Here is a 17561-nt window from a genome sequence, read left to right as displayed (position 1 = left end):
GGCTCCTGCCCTTCCAGCTGGAACCACCCTCCGCTCAACTTCATCCAGAGTCTCAGCCCTTCCACCTGCACCCACGAGGCCTCGTGATCTGCCCTGACCTGTAACTTCTCTGACTCCTGAGCCCACACCCCAACTCCAGCACATCTGGCCCCACAGGTGCCCCCCAGGGAGCTCAACGAGGTCAACCCAAATGCCCCCCTTGCCAGCTTTCTGTAGTACTTACTCCTCACACATGGTATAGCTTACTTGTCTACTATTCATCTCCTCACACTAGACTGTGCAAAGGCAAACATCTGTTTTGCTCATCGCTATACTCCAAGCTGGGAGGACAGTGCCCACCACGCAGTGGGTGCTGGGTGAAGCAACCACTGCTGGAGGGCTGCACCCCTGCCCCCTCTGGAGATGGTGTGTGTCTCAAGTGTTGCTACATTGCAACTACAAGGCCTGTCGGCCCCTTCGGTGTTCTGTAACGAGACTGAAACCGATGAACAAAGCACCCCAGGGTTGAACGCAGCCTGTGGAGCAAGGAAGAGCTTGGCTGGAGAGGCAGCTCAGGAATCTTGGCTTTACCTCCACTCTGAATAAGAATGTCAAACAGGTCATCCATCTGCTGGCTGGAGGAACCATTCTCCTGAGGGACAAATACAGAAGGGGAAGAAGAAAAAAAAAAAAGGATGAAAATCTAGAACAGGAGGCCTGCAGCCTTGCTTCCACCCTTGAACGGACAGTCAGACCTGCAGAACCCATGGGCCTGGGCACGAGCTCCCAGAGTTCGCTCCTGTCAGGCCAGGCTCTGGCCAGTCTGCCCATAATGCCCCCTCCCCTCCATCCCTGGCCCTGCAAGTCTTCTTCTGCCCCTATCTGCCGGCCAGCTTGGTGGCGGGGGGACACGGTGACAACTGCAGGAACCCGGCCCAGCAGCTGAGGCAGACGCCCACCCTGGCCAGGCCCCAGTCTACCTTCTTCACCTGCTGTCTGGGCTGCTGGCTCACGGCTTCCTCATAGCCAGGCGGCTCCTTCTTCAACAGAGGAGTAGGGGTCCCAAAGAGGGGCTGTGATGGGTGCTCTAGGTCCATCTGGGCTGGTGGGCCAGGGGCTGGAGAACCAGGCTGGGACAAGGGCTGGACAGGAGAACAGGGAGAGAGCTGGTGGTTGGGAGGAGCGAAGCAGCCCCGGGGCCCTGCACAGTCTAAGGAAGCAGGCAGGAGGCGCCCAGGCCAGGACAACCTGCTGCCACACTGGGTTTTCAGAAGCTTGCATGGAAGCCACTGGGGAAGAAGGAACAGGGGACAGGGGAGGCCCTGCCTAACCTGTGACCCTGCAGAGGGTGGGGAGGCATGAGGCTACTGGCTGCCTGGGTTCGGTACAAGCCACGTGGGACAGGGAGGGGCCCTGGTCTCCCATCCTGAGACACCTGGTTCCTGTCACTGTCCCCTCCTCCACTCCCAAGCTCTGCAGGGCCCAGAGGCCACACAAAGCCTAAAGCAGCCTCACCCGTGGACCAGGCTGGGTGGAGGGTCTAAGCTGTGAGTGTGGCAGCAACAGGGAGCCAGCTGCCAAGGACGGCTTGGCGGGGGGGCAGCAGGCCTCTCTGAGGGGTGGAAGGGGCTCAGCCTGGTGGCCCCTGGCCTCTCCCACCCCCAGGGAGCAGAGGCAGGCATGGGCCCTGGCCTGGACTGGGGGGCTGCTCAGGGCCCTCTGCCCAGCTACAGGGACGGGCAGTCCCTGATGGCTCTACCCTCATGGCTGTGGAGTCCTGGGCAGCTCCCTAATCTTTCCAAGTCTTGTACCTTGCCTTGGTGACAAGGGGATAACAATCCTTCACTTCAGAGGACTGAGTGGAGGTTTAAAGGAAGCGAGCACAACCTGCCTAGCCACGGGGGTGCCTGGTAAATGGGCTGTCACCCCCACCCCCCGACACCCAGGTACCTGCTGGGGGCTCCCGCCGGCCAGGCCGGAGCTGTCTGCATTCTTATTGGTCACGGTGAGGACAAGGTGGGTCCCTGTGGAGTCAGTGATGAGGGTGGGAGGTGTGACTCCCTTGATGAGGCCAGGACCCTGTGGGCCCAGAAGCAGCTGGGGAGTGGGGGCTGGCTCAGGCTCTGGCAGCACAGCCTCCTGCTTCACCACCACGGCCGGGGGCACCAGGGGACAAGTGTCCGCGTGGTGGGCAGTAGGGGCCCCCAGGCTGGGGCTGAAGGGGTGCCCAGGACCCGGGGGCTGCCGGCTTAGCTGGCAGCTGGAGAAGCTGTTCTCCTGCTTTACTGGGGTGCCAAGGGGGGCGGGGGCCGGGGCGGGGGCCGGCTGCTGGGCCCGCTTCTCTTGCTCCAGCTGCAACCTCAGCCACTCCACAAGCTGCTGTTTCTGGCGCAGCATGCGGGTCAGCTCTTCGATTTGCTTGTCCTTCTCCTGCAGCATCTGGTCCTTGTCGCGCCCCTCTAGCTCGGCCCGCACCTCAGGGCTCAGGCAGCAGGACCCGGCCCGGGGGCCCTCCTCCTTTACAAGGATCTGTAGTGGCGAGGCCTGCAGGGTGAGCTGGGTCAGTGGCGAAGTCACCATCTCACCAAAGGTGTCCCCGGGCGTGGAGTTCTCATCGCCCGTGCTGAGCAGTGAACGCTCTGAGGGGGTGGGAGACACGGGGGGAGTGGAGCCCGTGCTGCCGAATTTCACCACCCCGTTACTGGTCACTGTGGCTACCACCACCTCGGCGGGGGCCAGGCCTGCTGCCACCAGGGCAGGCCCGGTGCTTAGCCGGGCAGCCGGGAAGGCGACCACCACCTCACCAGCCTTGGGCAGGATGGAGGGGGCAGCAGGGCCCTTGGGGGCTCCTGGGGCAGGGCTGACTTGTTCTTGATATGCACGCAGACGCTCGATCAGGTCTGTCTTGGTGCCTGAGACGGGCAGTGACCGCAGCTTTAGCTCCTGCTTCAGCTCAGCCACCTGCAAGGGGGCCGAGAGTCAGGGGCAGGGCGGCAAGGAGGGCAGGTGGGGAGGTAGGGAGGAGGAGCTCTGCACGTTAGGCTTCATCCATCTGGGTCCCACTGGTGCTTCAGATCCATGAGCCCCTGACCCCCCCACAGCCCTGGAGGGGGAGATGTGTGTGCCTGAGCCCGGCCTCTTCCCTGTTCCCATCCTCACCACACAAGTGACCTGGTTAAAATGCTCCTTACCCCGTCTGGGCATGACATGCCCTCAGCTGTCCCCATCCCCAGCATGGTACCTAGTGTTCAGTTACTTAAATACTTAATTGAATCAACTGGATTTCACAGATGAGAAAACTGAGCTCACAAAAGTAAAATAACTTCAAGATCACCGCTAGTGAGCAGCAGAGTTAGACGTTAAATCTAGGTCTGATGGACTCTGAAGCCTGTGCTCAGCTACCCACACAAGGGCTGCATCTTGCTGGGGTCTGATCATGACTCAGGAAGGGCCAGTCTGCTTCTGAGAACAAACTCTCCAGGGAGAGGGAGAATTTGGTCTGTTCCATCCTCTGATTGAAGCAGAAGAAACAGGCCATGCCCCAGACATGATGCACCCTCCAAGGCCTCAGGACACGAGCAGGGTCTGTGTCCCAAGCACGGGCCACTCTTTTCCCCAACAGACGCAGCAAATTCAGTGGGGCATTAACAGACAAAGTGGAAGCAGCTGGGGAGGTGAAGGGGAAAGCCCCAAGTCTGGATTCTGACTCTACCAGCAGTCAGGTCTCGCCCCTCTGCCCTCAACACCCCCGCTTACTCATCCTTTTTTTTTTTTTTTTTTTTTAATGAGAGAGAGAGAGAGGCAGAGACACAGGCAGAGGGAGAAACAGGCTCCCTGCAGGGAGCCTGACATGGGACTCGATCCCAGGACTCCAGGATCACGCCCTGGGCTGAAGGCGGCGCTAAACTGCTGAGCCACCTGGGCTGCCCTCCACTTGCTCATCCTTAAGCAGGGGTGATACTTCCTATTTCTCATGCTGCACAGCAAAGGCTCAAGGGAGAAGTTGTATGAAGGGGCTGGCAGGCTCCAAGGCCATGGAGTTCACCGGAATGACCACGATGATGCAGATGTCACAGATGAGCGGGACCAGGCCAGCCTTGGAGCAGGTTCCAGGGGCCTCTGCTGGAGGAGACCAGCGTCTGGAGCTCTGCTCTGCCTTTCATAGCCGTGCATCTTGCTCTCACTGCTTTCCCTACATCCAAACACTAGGCCAGTCCCCATGGGAGGTCAGGTTGGCAGTGGCCCCAGTGCTCCAATGGGAAGGGGCACCCACCCACCTTCATGTCATCCAGGTTGGCAGGCAGAGCTCCTGGCTTGCCAGTCAGTGAGGTGCTGTTCTGACGTGCCAGCCCACTGGGCCCAGGAGCACTCGAGCTGGAGCTGCTACTGGGAGCCGAGAGGCTGCGTATCGGGGGGGCCCCACTGCTTCCTGGGGCCTCACCTGATGGCCTGAAAAGAAAAGGTAGACATGAGCACCCTGCCAGTATCACCCTCGGGGCAGAGATGGGGGTGGGGGTGGGGCAGGAGGATCCAGACCAAAGGGTCCTTAAAGATCTGGGCTTCAGCCACACCAGGCCTGGCATGGGCTGGACAGGGTGCCTGCGGGGGGACGGGCAGGGTGGTGCCGAGGCAGGCTCCTACTTTGGCGGAGCGGGCAGGATGGTCTGGTAGTTATAGTGCTGCTGCTGCTGCTGGTTGAGGATCTGGAGCTGGAGGAAGAGCTGCTGCTGCTGCAGGATCTTGGCATAGGAGGAGTCCATGGGAGGTGCCCCCTTGTCCTGCTTTTGGTCCGGGGGGATGTACTGGTGATACTTGAGCTTCTTCACCTTTGGCTTCAGCTCCTTGGCTTTCTTGCTGCGCTGCGACTTCTCACTGGCAGACTTGGGTTGGCTTTGCTGAGGGCACAGGATACACAGGGCGCCATCAGGGGGCAGTGTTGGGCTCCTCAGAAAACCCCGTCCTCCACCCTGCCCAGTTCCATGCTTCCCGCTGCTGCTCGCTGGGGACGGACCGCACTCCTCTACAAGCAGCGGCCTCAACATTGCCCACAGGCTGCCGGGGTGGGGGCATGGGCTGTGGGGGGCTGTACGCAGCCCCTCTTACTTAAAGGAGTCTCTGGCCTGGAGAGAAAATCAACCAAATGCAGATGTTACCATGACCTCCAGTAAAGAGTGAACACGCCAAAGTTAAAACAGCTGGATGATGGAGCTCACACCCTCCACACCAGCGACTTTACAAAGATCGGGTCATACAGACCCACAGCTTAGTGCGCTGGGGGACTGGGGAGCCAGCCCACAAGGACTGAGGCATTACCCGGAAAAGAGGAAGGGTACACGGATATATTTACACTATTCTTTCAAATTTGTAGTGGTCAAAAGGTAGCACCAGTTGTGCTAACCAGGACCAGATCTGAGGAAGGATTTTTTTGGGAAAAACTTTGATATCTGTGGCCAACCAGGAACAGACCACAGAAGGGCACTGGGACCCCGGGAGGAGGGGCTCACTGCCTCCCATGGGATGAGGAAGCCACAAAACTTGAAATTTCCTGCCAGTAGCAGGGCCTCAGGGCCTCGCAGAGATGGTGCAAATGGGGAACCCTGGGGGCAGAGGAGCCCCACGGGGAGGTAGCAGCCAGAGGCAGAGCAAGGGAAGGGGAACCTGGAGGGCTCCCAGGCTGTGAGCAGCAGCAGGACGGGGTCCCAGTCAGGGCAGGGTCTGTGTCAGGGGCAGACGGTCAGACAACAGGAGGAGACAGAGGAGCAGCTGGGGCAGGAAGGAAGGGAATCCGCCCAGCAGGTGTAGGGGCACTGGCGAGGAGAGGCAGCAGTGGGCAGTCGGGAGCTGAGTCCCAGAGACCCTGGTGGCAGGAGCTCTGTGGGGCAGGGAGGACAGGGCCCTGGCTCTTGGGCCCTGCACTTAATTAGCCTCAGTGCCCCACACAGCATCTGCACACGGCGGTCCCCAGTGGGCATCTCACAGGTGGTGAGCCTTGCCGCTCAGACAGGTTAGGTCAGGGCCTGCAGGAGGAGAGCAAAACCTGCCCAGGGGCACCTGGCTGGCTCAGCCTTGGTCTTGGAGTTGTAAGTTCAAGCTCCATGTTGGGTGTAGAGATTACTTACAACCTTAAAAAAAGAAAATACCCAAGGTGGCCCCTGGGTGACCTTGGGCCCATCACTTCACTTCTGTTTCATCACTCATGGAACAGGCTACCATGGCCTCAAGGAGTGTCAGTGGACCAGGGGCTGTGCTGGGTGTGCTTTCAGGGGGGACGGTGGACCGGGGGCTATGCTGGCTGTGCTTTCAGGGGGGATGGTGGAAGAAGAGCCAGGAAGACCTAGTCCAGACCCTGGCTCATGGCGCTCCGTAAGTGGCGGCTGCGAGCGTGACAGCCAGTGTCCACAGAGAGCACAGAGGGAACTCCCACGTTACCTCAGTGACCTCTGCTGGTCCCTGAGCAGAGGAAGGAGATATGCACCCCACTCCCTGTAGCTGTCCCCCACCAAAAACAAGAATAAAATCACACAGGGTTCAGAGGGCCCCACAGCAGGGGAGGGAGGGCAGTCTCTGGGGTCTGTACCTTAATGAGTGTCGGGGTGGGCTTGGCCGGGGGAGCTGTGGTTCCATTGGTGAGGCTGGGAGGCAGAGGAGGCTGCTCTGCCAGGAAAAGTGTTTCTCCGGAATCCGGGCCCAATGGGAGTTGAGACACAACCTGAGAGAGAAGGAGGGGGTGAGGACAGCCTCCCTGTCTGGCTGCCCCAGGAGGTGCAGACACACCAGGTGGAGGTGCATTCCAGCCCCACCCTCCCCAGAGGCCGCTGTGGACACCTCCTCCAGCCCCGGCACTGTCGGGGGGCAAATGGTGGGCAAAGATGAGGGGGGTTGATAAGAGCAGTCCCCGGGGTGCCAAGCAGAGGGAACTGGAATACAGAGACACAAAGGGCAGGAAACAAGCCACTGAACTCAATGCGGGAGAAGTGGCTGGTTCCAAGTGGATGCGGACAGGCCGGGAAGCCCCAGGGATCTCACTGTGAGGCTGAAACGGGCCTGTGGCTGACCTCTCCACCCTCCCCACCACTGGGACTCAAGCAGCCAACTCCGGAGCTGCTAGGGCAACCCCTACCTCCAATCCTCCAGCTTCCCAGTCCCACCTGGCCCATGAGACCCCACTCTGGGTAGCTCCAGCAAGTCTTGTGCCCTGGGGGAGTGGGAAAACATCCAGAGGGGAGGGCTCACCTGAGTAGGGGATACAGAGGTGGCACTGGGTAGTGGCTCGCTGACTCGGGCTTCCAAGGGTGATGGCACGGAGCTCTGGGATTCATGGCTAGCAGGCTGCTCAGGGGATAAGGCATCACTGCTGTCCTCATCGAAGGAAGAGCTGTCTGCTACTTTCGGATAATTCACCTGGCCCACTGAAAGTCAAAGCCGGTGTGAGACTCTGCCTCCAAGACCCCACAAATGGGAAGAGGTGCTGTGCTCCCCAGCCTAGGCACCTGTGCCAGTAGGTGCCTGCCCCCCATCCCCACCCCAGTGAGGTGAGAAAGACTGGCTGCTGACCTCCAAAAGAGCTCCAGGAAAAATCATCACGACCCCAAGACAACAGCAGGAAGAGCACAGCTACTACGTTGTCAAAGCGCCCTCTTGCCTGTGACTCTACACCATGTCCAATACTGAGACTCAAGTTCCACTCCCTCCCTGCAGCCTGCAGCCTCCTCCATCTCATCTGGATGTTTCTCTGCTATTAAAGGCACTTCATGTCCATCCTGTGGTAGCAAAAAACTCTCCTCTTCCCCCAGAGGCCTTGTGGAGCCTGCAATGAAGGCTCAAAGGGACCAACAGCCCAAGAACGCGGCTCCTCCCCTGGGCTGCCTTGACCCTCTGAAGGCAGGGTCAGGCTCAGGGCCTCTGGAAAAGATGCGCCTGCTCGGACAGGTGAACAGGATTACTGGAAGTATGGTGACTTTCCTTTTAGCGGCCTGCGACCCCCAGAGACCCAAGACCTGGCAGCATCAGCCCCTCAAAGAAAATCCATCCTGCCTGTTCCAAGTGGCCTGGCTCCAAGTGGCCTGCCCAGCCACATGGCCAGGGCCCTGGAGGCCTGAGCACATGCGCTCCCAGGGCTGCTGGGGCCAGGCTGGGAGGGAGGAGCAGGAGGGGCACAGCCCTAGAATGCAAATCCCAGGACACAAAGGGAAGCAAAGACAAGTAGGATATTTCAAAAAAATTCACATCACAACCACCTGCCCTGCACTGCTAGGGGAAGAGGTTCGGCCCCGGTCTGCTGGTCTCACAGGAGGAACCCAGGCAGGGGTCACAGCACAGCGGTGAGCTGTGGGGCGAGCTTGGGGGAATTTGCTGTGCTGGGAAGACCTCGGATAGGGAACAAGAACAAACTAGGAACCCTCTCAGCAGACTCTTCCTCTCCAAGGCCACGACCTGAGGCTCTCTCTCCTCCCCTGGAGCCAGGGAAAGACATACCTGAGCTCGAACCTCTGCCAGCCAGAAGTGCTGATGGGGCCAGTAATGCCCATGGCTGGGCTGGCTCCTGTCCCCCAGCAGGGCTGGCTCATACACTGCCTCACATCTGTTCTGGCAGCGGCCATGCATGTGGCGCATGCGAGACATGGAGCTCGATTACTGCTGGGTACTTCGGGCCACGGACACATCTAGATTTCTCCCAGCATCTCTTCCTCCCAGCAAGGAGACATGCCATGGAAGGCAGTCACAAGGCACCTGGCACAGGACGGTGGAATCCACGATGGAGGAGCTCTGGATCCACCCGAGAGGGCAGTCCAACTAGAGCAAGTGGCTGGCCACACTAGAGAAGCCCAAGACCAGGGTGGGCCAGGGTCCCTGCAGAGTCCACTTCTCTCCCCATTGTGGCCAGGTTCGGGCCAGGTGCAGGCTGTGGAGAGACAGGGTCCCTGCCCTCTAATTTTGGTCCAGTCACCTCTGCTCAAGGGAAACACAGACTCTGAGGAGATGCTCAGGGAAGACTTCTTGGAGGACAGATCTTGACATGAATCTTACAGATCAACTTAGGGTGGCCTGGAGGAGGGGGCTGTGTGTGAGCACAGAGGTGGCAGTGGTGTGCTGAGTGGCCGTGGGGAAGTCAGTGGGAAGTCAGCCTATGTAAGGCCCATCTTTATCAGGGCTCAGGACCACCTCGTCTCCCTCCCCATACTCCCCACACCCAGGGTCAACTCCTTCTCCTCCTCCTCCTCAGAGCTGGCCTGAGTCTCTCCCCATGCCATTCCCCCATCTCCTCCTCTCCTTCCTCTCAGCCACAGACCTGCATTTCTCATAGTCCACTACCTCCCTCTTTCTTCTCCACTCACTTCTTGAACAAATGGCCTGCACTTGCTGTCAATACTTCCTTCCCACCTACTCGTTCCCCAACCCGCATGATCTGGCTTTTGCTGGCAAATGCTCCTTTCTCTCAGGTCACTAATGGTCATTACCTGCTTACCAAACTAGGCTTCTCCCTGTCCTCAAACAAGCTTTGCTCTGCCACACCTCCAAGCCACTGCCCAAGTGGTCCCCTCTGCCTGGAATGTCCTTGGGGAGGCAGACAGCATGACACATTTGGGGACCACCTTTGTCAAATGGGGAAGGTACAGAAGGACATGTCCTTCTCACTGTACAGCACTGGCATCTGATCAGGAGCCAGACTCAGAAATTGCCTGTTCATAGTCAGTCTTCTCTCATTCTTCAGTCATTCCTTGGGGACAGTGTCATATTTTGTTCATCTTTGTAAGCTGCAGGACTTCACAAAGGGCCTAGCACAAGGCTGACTCTTGCATTTTGGCTGGCAGGAGAGTCCAGAACTGTCCCTGGCCTAAACATAGGCCTGAAATCAGGGGCTGCTGTGGAACCTGGTGAGGATCGGGCCGCAGAACACTGAGCTGAGGGGGGCTGAATGCCAGGGCAGAATAGTGAACTAAGAGGGCTGCTGGCACCAAATGACAAAGGGGCTGTTAAGAGCACGCTGGCTGCCTCTTACGCTGTCAAACCACTGTCCATAGCGCAGAGGCCTTGGAAAGCCAAAGTCTCCTGGACCCAGGCCTCATGGCCCAACTTGGCCTGCTCTGAGTCCGTGGTTCGCCCTGGTGACCAGCCCAGAAGATCTAACTCCTTCTAATAGAGGGAGCAGTTGAGCCTCCTCCCCTGAGGGAATGGCTATCTTCCAGGGGCAGGAAGGCACAGCCTTGTATGGAACCAGGTCTTAGGTCCACTGTAGCCGAGAAGACACGTCCTCTTGCTGCCAATTACCAAAGTCTAAAGGAATCATGTCCAAACACCTGCCCATGGAACACAAGGTCCTGGCACGTCCAGGACTCTCCCCACCTCCAACCTCCTGTCCCAACATCCCCTCTTCTAGCTCCACGCCCAGGCTGCTGTTCTCCCCCTCCAGGAGCCTGCAGTGCCTATCTCCCCATGAGTACTTTAATTCTTACTCCTCCTGCAGCCTCAACATCATCTCTCCCAACAACACCCCCCATCAGGACTGGGCTGGGGACCCTCCTCCATGTGCCCAAAGCAGCTGGTGCTCCCTCTGGCACAATTTTCGCCTTTGCCTTGCTGCTGTTTACCTGCCTGTATCTGTCCCGAGGTGTGAGCTCGATAAGGGCGAGGGTCTTGCTCTGCTTTGTAGGGCTATGGTCCTAGCACCTAGCACACCTCTGATCGATCAATATTTGTTAAGTATCTGTGCAAAGTGCCAGGCTCCAAGAAGAGATTTCACTAATAAACAGTAAGGAAGAGACTTCTAATTCTTGGCACCTCGATAGGTTCACATACACTAATCCCAACATCTAGCTACCCCGTGAGAGAGGAACAAGCCTCTGAGTATACAGAGAAGACAGTGGACAGAGGCCCTTCTGTTATATAGTCAGTTATTCTGACATGATCCCGGAGGCCAATGGCACGGTCCCAAGCTAACACAACCTGTTTCTCAGGCTCTCACCCTCTGCACCTCAGTTCCCCAAGTCAAAGCAGGAAGTTAAGCAGCAAGAAGACTAGAGCCCCTTCCTTCTGCATTTGGCCTGCTGTGGCCACACAGGGTGCCTGGCCCTCCTCACCAATGATAGCTTCTTTCAAGCTGGACTCCACAGGTAGAATGTTCTTCTCAACCAGCTCCATGGGGCCTGGCCTCTGTGCAATCTTCTCATTGAGGTCATCGGCCAGTCTGGCTCTCTTCAGCTTCAGCTGCTTGGCCTGGAGGGAAGGCTCGGCCGAGGTCTCTGCCCGTGGGAGAGAATGGAGTGCAGGAGGATGTAGGAATGGACCTAGCTCTACCCTGGGAACTACAGTGCAGCTCTCCTTCCCTCTGAGGAAGGAGCAGAAGCCATCAGGATGCAGAGAGTGTCCCAGGCAGAGAAGAGTGGCCCAGCCTTAAGTTCTACAGGACATAAGAAGGAGCCCCTGACTGCAGAGTGTGGGCCCGTCAAGCAAAGGTCACCAAACACAGGGAGCTACAGAGTGGAAAGTGTAGTAGACAATGGAGCATGCCCTGCCCTCCCTCAAGCTTTCTGGGTTATGAAGGCAATTCAGCCCCTGCTCTGGGTCTCGGTGTCTCTGTCTATATGATGCGGGGCTCAGACTGAGGAAGTTCTCTTCCTGGCTCAAAGGTGACTCAAAACTAAAAACAACAACAAAATGTAGAGAGATTCACACTGCTTTCAGCAGCCAAAACCATCCCTTTGGTAGAATGTGGACAGAAGGGTGTGCGGGGGTCAGGTGGAGCACATCTATGATGAGCTTACTTGCGTGTCACAGGTGCTCACATGAATGCTGAATGAATATGGGAATGAACAGTGAATGAAAATAGAAAATAACTGCACTTTTAGAAAATTCTGGAAAAAGGACTTTCATACCAAGGGATGACAAGATCTGGGGCCACCAGATGGCCAGAGGAGAAGAGGACAAGCCAACCAGAGAGAATGGGGTTGTGCTGCTTTGGGAATTCCCAGAACCAAGGTGGCTATCACAGGGCTGCTGTTTTGCTGTGCTAAGGCTTGACTTACCCACTGTCAACAGAAATGGGAGTGATAAGAAAGAGGGAAGAAGAAATGTGGGTAATGCACAGTAGAAACAGTGAGGGCAAGGGGAGGAACCATTTCCAAACTATAACACACCTTCCAAAATATGCATCCTGACCAGTTCCGATCTCTCCGGCCGGGAACGAATCTTCCGTTTCAGATAGTCCTCTGTCTACAGAAAAAAAACACACCAAGAGGATCTCAAATCCAGGACACAAGTTATGGAATCTTTGTAGCCCCCACCCTGACATCTCAGCCTGGAGCCTGCAGGATTCTGAGGCTAGTGGAGGTCTGGGGGGCTGCATCTACTTCCAACGCACCTGCCTAGGGCAACCCCCCCACCATCAGTCAAGATTATTTGTCTCTCTGAGGCTGAACTACTAATATATTTCTTAAAAATTACTTGTACTATCATAAAAGTAATACGTGTTCAACAAACAAAACTTAGAAAAATCACAAAGTAAAATAATAATAAAAAATTTTAATCACCCACTGTATTTTGGGATATTTCTAATCATTCTTCCACACAGAAGAGTCTAATTTTGCAGAGTTGTAATCATAGTGAATATAATTTTATATCTTGTTCAAAAACTGGAACACTGTATGATCTCATGAGCATTTTCCATTCAGTATGAATGGCTGCCAAGAGGAATACTAATTCTGATACATGGTGTCATAGCTGTAGTTCCTTCAGGTCCAATGCCCTCGTTTCTGCATTTCTGAGACTCCAGGTGAACTAAACCACTCACCAGTTTCAACGCCAGCCCCCTGCCTGGCTCTTGTCTTATAAATGCCCAGGTGGCCCAAGAGTCTGTGCTCTTAACCCATGCACCAGAACTTTTCAAACAACAGGTTGAGACCATTGGTAGGTCAAAACCAGCACAGGACAGGATAGGACAAGGAAGACCAGAGTAGAGTAGACAACTCTAGAAGAAAACTCTAGTAGAAAAAACCAGAGCACACCGCATGTGGGAAAGGAAAGCCCTGGTGCTCGCCAACTGCCTCGGTGCTGACTGGGTAGCTCTGCACCAGCCCTGGGGTAGCACGGAGCTCTCCAGGAGATGGCTCTATCACTCTGCCCCATCTACAGAGGGCAAGGGTCCTGCCGTGGCTGCTATAGAAGATGGTAGAACAGGTGTGTCAGACACAACAAGACTTCATGGGCAACAGAGCAAAGCATATTTTCTAAGCCACCTGCCATTCTGAACGGTGGTGAAGGACAAGCTAGAATGCAGTGCTACTTAAGGAAATACAACCAAGGTCTGTGTCCTAGCTTTGCCACTTACTAGCTGGACATCTTAATTAACCTCTCTTGGCTGCATCTAAGAAATGAAGAGAAGAACACCTATCTCACAAAAGTTGAGGTAAGGATAAACAAGATAATGTCACTCTGCATATGGAAGTACTAGTAACCACAGTTCTAATTAGCTCCAATTAGCTCCTTGCCTACTTGAGAAGCAGTACAGGTAATAGCACCAAGTCTTACAACTGGGTTGGGCACCCGGGCAACGCCACCCCTGCCCCGTTGTCTTCCCCACTCTTCCCAAGAACTACAACAGTGTACTTTGTTACTGCTTTGGGTTCTGGTGTCCATGATCTCATTCTTCCCACTCACTCTAAGAATTGATCATAATTTTCCTTAGAAATTTTTTAAAAATAAAATAAGAAAGATGGTAAAAAGTCTTAGAGGTAAATATTTCAGTCTCTAAAAGAGCTGTATGTGTCTTAAGGAGCCTCGCCCTATATGGTCCTCTACTGGGGAGGTTCCCTTTCCTTGTCTTTTATGTGAAAGAAAAAAGTAAAGGGGGCGGAGGGGAAGCACGTTCTGGAGACTTCCTCATATCTGCCCACACTGGGCAGCAGAATATCCCCCTGAGGCCCCTGAGGGAACTGAAACCAAGGGGGGACGAGGCAGCAGGCCAGGTGCTGTAGCACGAACTGGGGGCCCAGCTTCTGCATCCATAGCCTCGAGTGGACACTGGCCACTCACGGCACATGGAGACTGGTGAGGCTTCCTGCCCTTCGGAATGCTCATCCTGGAGAAACCTGGGCAGTGCAGCCATGGACTTGGAAAACCAGCCCTCAGCAAGCTTTTCCATGGCTGGTGTCTGTGTCCTAACATCTACCAAAGGTTAAATGGAATCAAAGATGAGAAAATACCAGCGATCTCCAAAGCAACAGAGGAGAGGACTGCTGATCATCACATACTCTTAAATGCAGTAAAGGAGAAACTCTGATCACATTTCACATCATGCTGCAAGACGGCTAGGGTAGGGACGGAACAGAAAAAGGCAGCGCTTTGTTTCTGGAACCGAGGTGTGGGTTGGCCCCAGGGCTAGCCCCTTCCACTACCCTGGAAGGAATACACCAGCAATACACTGGGCTCTGGAGGCCCTCGGGGAAGAAAAGCCTTACCCTGGCCCGCTCCAAGCTCCTTCTCTGTTCATGAAATGCAGCTGGACTTTTCAAAGCTGTTGGGAAAAAAAAAATGAAATCACAAAAGAATTACTTTTATGAAGCATCATGTGTACAACTACAATTTACAGTGGACAAGGCATTTTTATTCAAGTTAATTTTAGCAATATTAATCAGTGGAAGTGAAGAACACGGCACCTGAGTAAGCACGTATCTTTATGGTTCAGCTATCCCATTAAAATAGTTGTGGTTACTTTTTTCCTAATGTGAACAGTCACTGTCTAAGCTTGGCTCTATAAAGTGCACAAACAATAGAACTTTTTTAAAAAAAGATTTTATTTATTCATTTGAGAGAGAGAGACAGAGACAGAGATAGAGCAGGAGAGGGCATGAGCAGGGAGGAGTGGGAGCCCAAAGCGGGGCTCAGTCCCAGGACCCCAGGATCATCACTGAAGGCAGACGCCTAACCTACTAAGCCACTGGAATGGAATGTAACTTAAAGACATATGTCTGCATAGGTGCCATTTCCTTCTTCACTTGAGCTGATATAGCACTGCTAAAACCACCTTGAATTTCATCTCTGAGGACTAAAAGAACTTCATGGTGATTGTATGGCTGGCCGGGGGCACACCACCAGCAGCTGACAGAAGGGCTCATTGCCGCCCCTGAAATCCACTACACAGACCACAGATCTCCACTCAGCAGATGACCAAACCAGAACCAAATCTCCTCAGATGTGGCACAATGAAGACAGTTTTTTTTGTCAAACACTTGTCTATAAAGACAAAGGAGGAGTTGGGAAACCATGAGGGTGAGAGGGGGAAAGGCTTGACTCCCAACAAGTAAGGAACAACAGCAATAAGAGAAATTTACAAGACAAGGTCAGTTTCACTTCTGCTGCCCTGAATTTCAGAACAGCTGTGAAACTGTGTGTGGAGATAACTTTTGCTAGGCTGCTGGCTGTAGTAGGAGCACAGGGCAGAAGCTAAAAGTAGCGAGAGCACAGATATGACCTTATCCTGCCTGGGCTTTTTTGCTTCCTCTCCCATCCCGCTCCTGGGGGCTGGGTCTCAGCAACAACAGTCCCAGAAGAAAGATCTAAATGTCCCAGCAGTACTTATTTAAAAAACAAACATTTCATAAAAATGGATCATTTAAAAAGATCCTTTGAGAGCCCACCCCATCTTCTAACAGCAGGGGGAGCCCTAGATTTAACAAATAATCTCTAAGAAGAACCAGCACAGCCTTCCTCCCCACCTACCAGAGCAATCCCGGCACTGTGCAGGCTAGCCCAGCTCTCAGCTGGGGAGGTCTCGGGCAATTTAGTGGTAAGTGGACAGCTCCTGCATCTGCCTCTCCTGGGTAAAGCTGGTTCAACTCCAGAACCAGTCTCCCAAAGCCCTGATATCCCAGAATCTGGGAATACACGGCTGTGATGGATCACTCTGAGAGCTTATCACACGGATGAGACAGTGAGTACAAAGAATCAAAGCAAAAACTCACAGTGTCTGCCCCGCCCCCCCCCTCCAGCTTCCTTTCTGCCTCACTCCTAGGCCTAGCACTCACCACCAGCAGACACTGTTTCCAACTGGCTGTCAGCCTCCCACCATTAGGACATGCTCCAGCAGGGCATGACTTTCCTTTGTTTCTGAGCATCCCCCTACTGCCTACAGTACCCAGCATGTAATTCATTCAATGAATCAATGAATATTCTGTAAGAAATGGACACACAAGGTGTACACTAGTGCCAGGAAAGTGGAGGGTTCTGTGGTGGAACTCTAAACTTTCTAAACTTTCACCTGAATGGCCAGAATTTTGGTTCTCATCTGGGTTCAAAACTTCACAGAAGTCCTGGATAGAAAAATCAAAGCATTTGTGGTCTTTACCTGGGTTCAACCGATCACTACTAGTGTGACACAGGGGATTGCTTTCTGGGTCTCATTTTCTTCTTCTGTAGAGTGAGAATCTGCCTGCCTCTCAGGCTCTTGTGAGAGTCAAATGGAAGTGGAAGGCTCTGAAGCAAGTGGTGCACACACAGACGACCTTGAAGTGCTGTTGTCACCAAATGCAGTGGCGTAGCTGAATCATGGGTTCGATTCCCACACATGTCTGCTAGTTTTGGTACCACAGTCACAGATGATCTATCTAAAACCTGGGCTCGTTGGCTGCCTCAACAATCTTTATCGGCTATCCTAAGGGGTAATGCACAAATCCAATTTTTGGAAAAACAACTTGCAAAGCACAAAATTCCTAGATGGAAGGGGAGTCTATCAAGGATGATGCAGCACTAACGGGTGAAGAGGAAAGAGAACTGACTGTCGCATAGATGACTTCCTGTTTGGTAAGGAAGAGATTAATATTTATGGAGTGCCTACTTATGTGACTGGCACTGTTCCAGATATTTTAAACATATTATCTGATTTATTATTTCTAATGATCCCATGTGGTAGGTAATACTCCAATTTACAGATAAAGACAGGCTCAAGAGGGCAGGAAAGGCCAGCAAGTGGCAGAGTTAAGATTACAACCTCACTCTATCTCACCCTCAAGTCAGACCTTCTTCCCATTCCTCTGGGTTGATTTCTTAACTTCTTCAAAAAGCAGAGAGGGATGTCCCTAGTGAATGGGTAGGCAATGCAATTACATATACTGCTTGGACAGAGGGCTGGGTGTAGGCAACTGGAAAGGTCAGCTCAACCACAGCACTGAGCACAAGACGTGTGAGGAGGGGTTCAAAGTGACCGCAGGCACAGAAAGCTGTGGTTTGAAATCCGGGGCTCACCGTGGGGCGCAGCTTTAGCACCGACACTAGGAAACAAGCAGGAGGGGAATAAGAGATCGGAGGAACCCATCAGATCTCAAGGCCTGATCAAGAGAACCAGAAATGAGGACCAAGAAAAGAATTTAAGACAGTAATTACCAATTCCCAAGACGATTTCATTTTATAACAACATTACAATTGCACTGAATCCTCTTACCAACCCACCACATGGGGACCCTTCTTCTAATTTAATATGTGGTGAAGCTAACACCGCAGTAACCTGAAAGCTCACTATCATAGAGTGGCAGGCCTCAGTTTAGGGCAAGTTCTGTCTCCCCTCTCTTCTCTGCTCTCAACCTTCTAACAAA

At 54.1% G+C, this 17561-nt stretch overlaps 1 protein-coding gene across 5 annotated transcripts in view; it reads right to left on the bottom strand.

Moving 5' to 3' along the window:
- The window catches only part of MRTFA (myocardin related transcription factor A), a 198371-nt gene that overhangs the window by 4034 nt on the left and 176776 nt on the right, over positions 1-17561 (bottom strand). For 4 of the 5 annotated variants that reach the window (XM_038550462.1, XM_038550458.1, XM_038550460.1 and 1 more), the window contains 10 exons: positions 14433-14488; positions 12114-12189; positions 11058-11219; positions 7213-7388; positions 6557-6688; positions 4621-4874; positions 4257-4428; positions 1930-2940; positions 960-1121; positions 571-631 (listed from right to left, as the gene is read on the bottom strand). In XM_038550462.1, coding sequence (XP_038406390.1) covers positions 571-631; positions 960-1121; positions 1930-2940; positions 4257-4428; positions 4621-4874; positions 6557-6688; positions 7213-7388; positions 11058-11219; positions 12114-12189; positions 14433-14488 — 2262 coding nt within the window. The remainder of the gene's footprint in view (positions 1-570; positions 632-959; positions 1122-1929; positions 2941-4256; positions 4429-4620; positions 4875-6556; positions 6689-7212; positions 7389-11057; positions 11220-12113; positions 12190-14432; positions 14489-17561) is intronic. The other variant, XM_038550459.1, reaches the window with a different exon arrangement.

This window comes from Canis lupus, chromosome 10, assembly GCF_011100685.1.
Source record: "Canis lupus familiaris isolate Mischka breed German Shepherd chromosome 10, alternate assembly UU_Cfam_GSD_1.0, whole genome shotgun sequence".
NCBI classification, from domain to species: Eukaryota; Metazoa; Chordata; class Mammalia; order Carnivora; family Canidae; genus Canis; species Canis lupus.
This window is presented reverse-complemented; position numbering and strand designations above follow the sequence as displayed.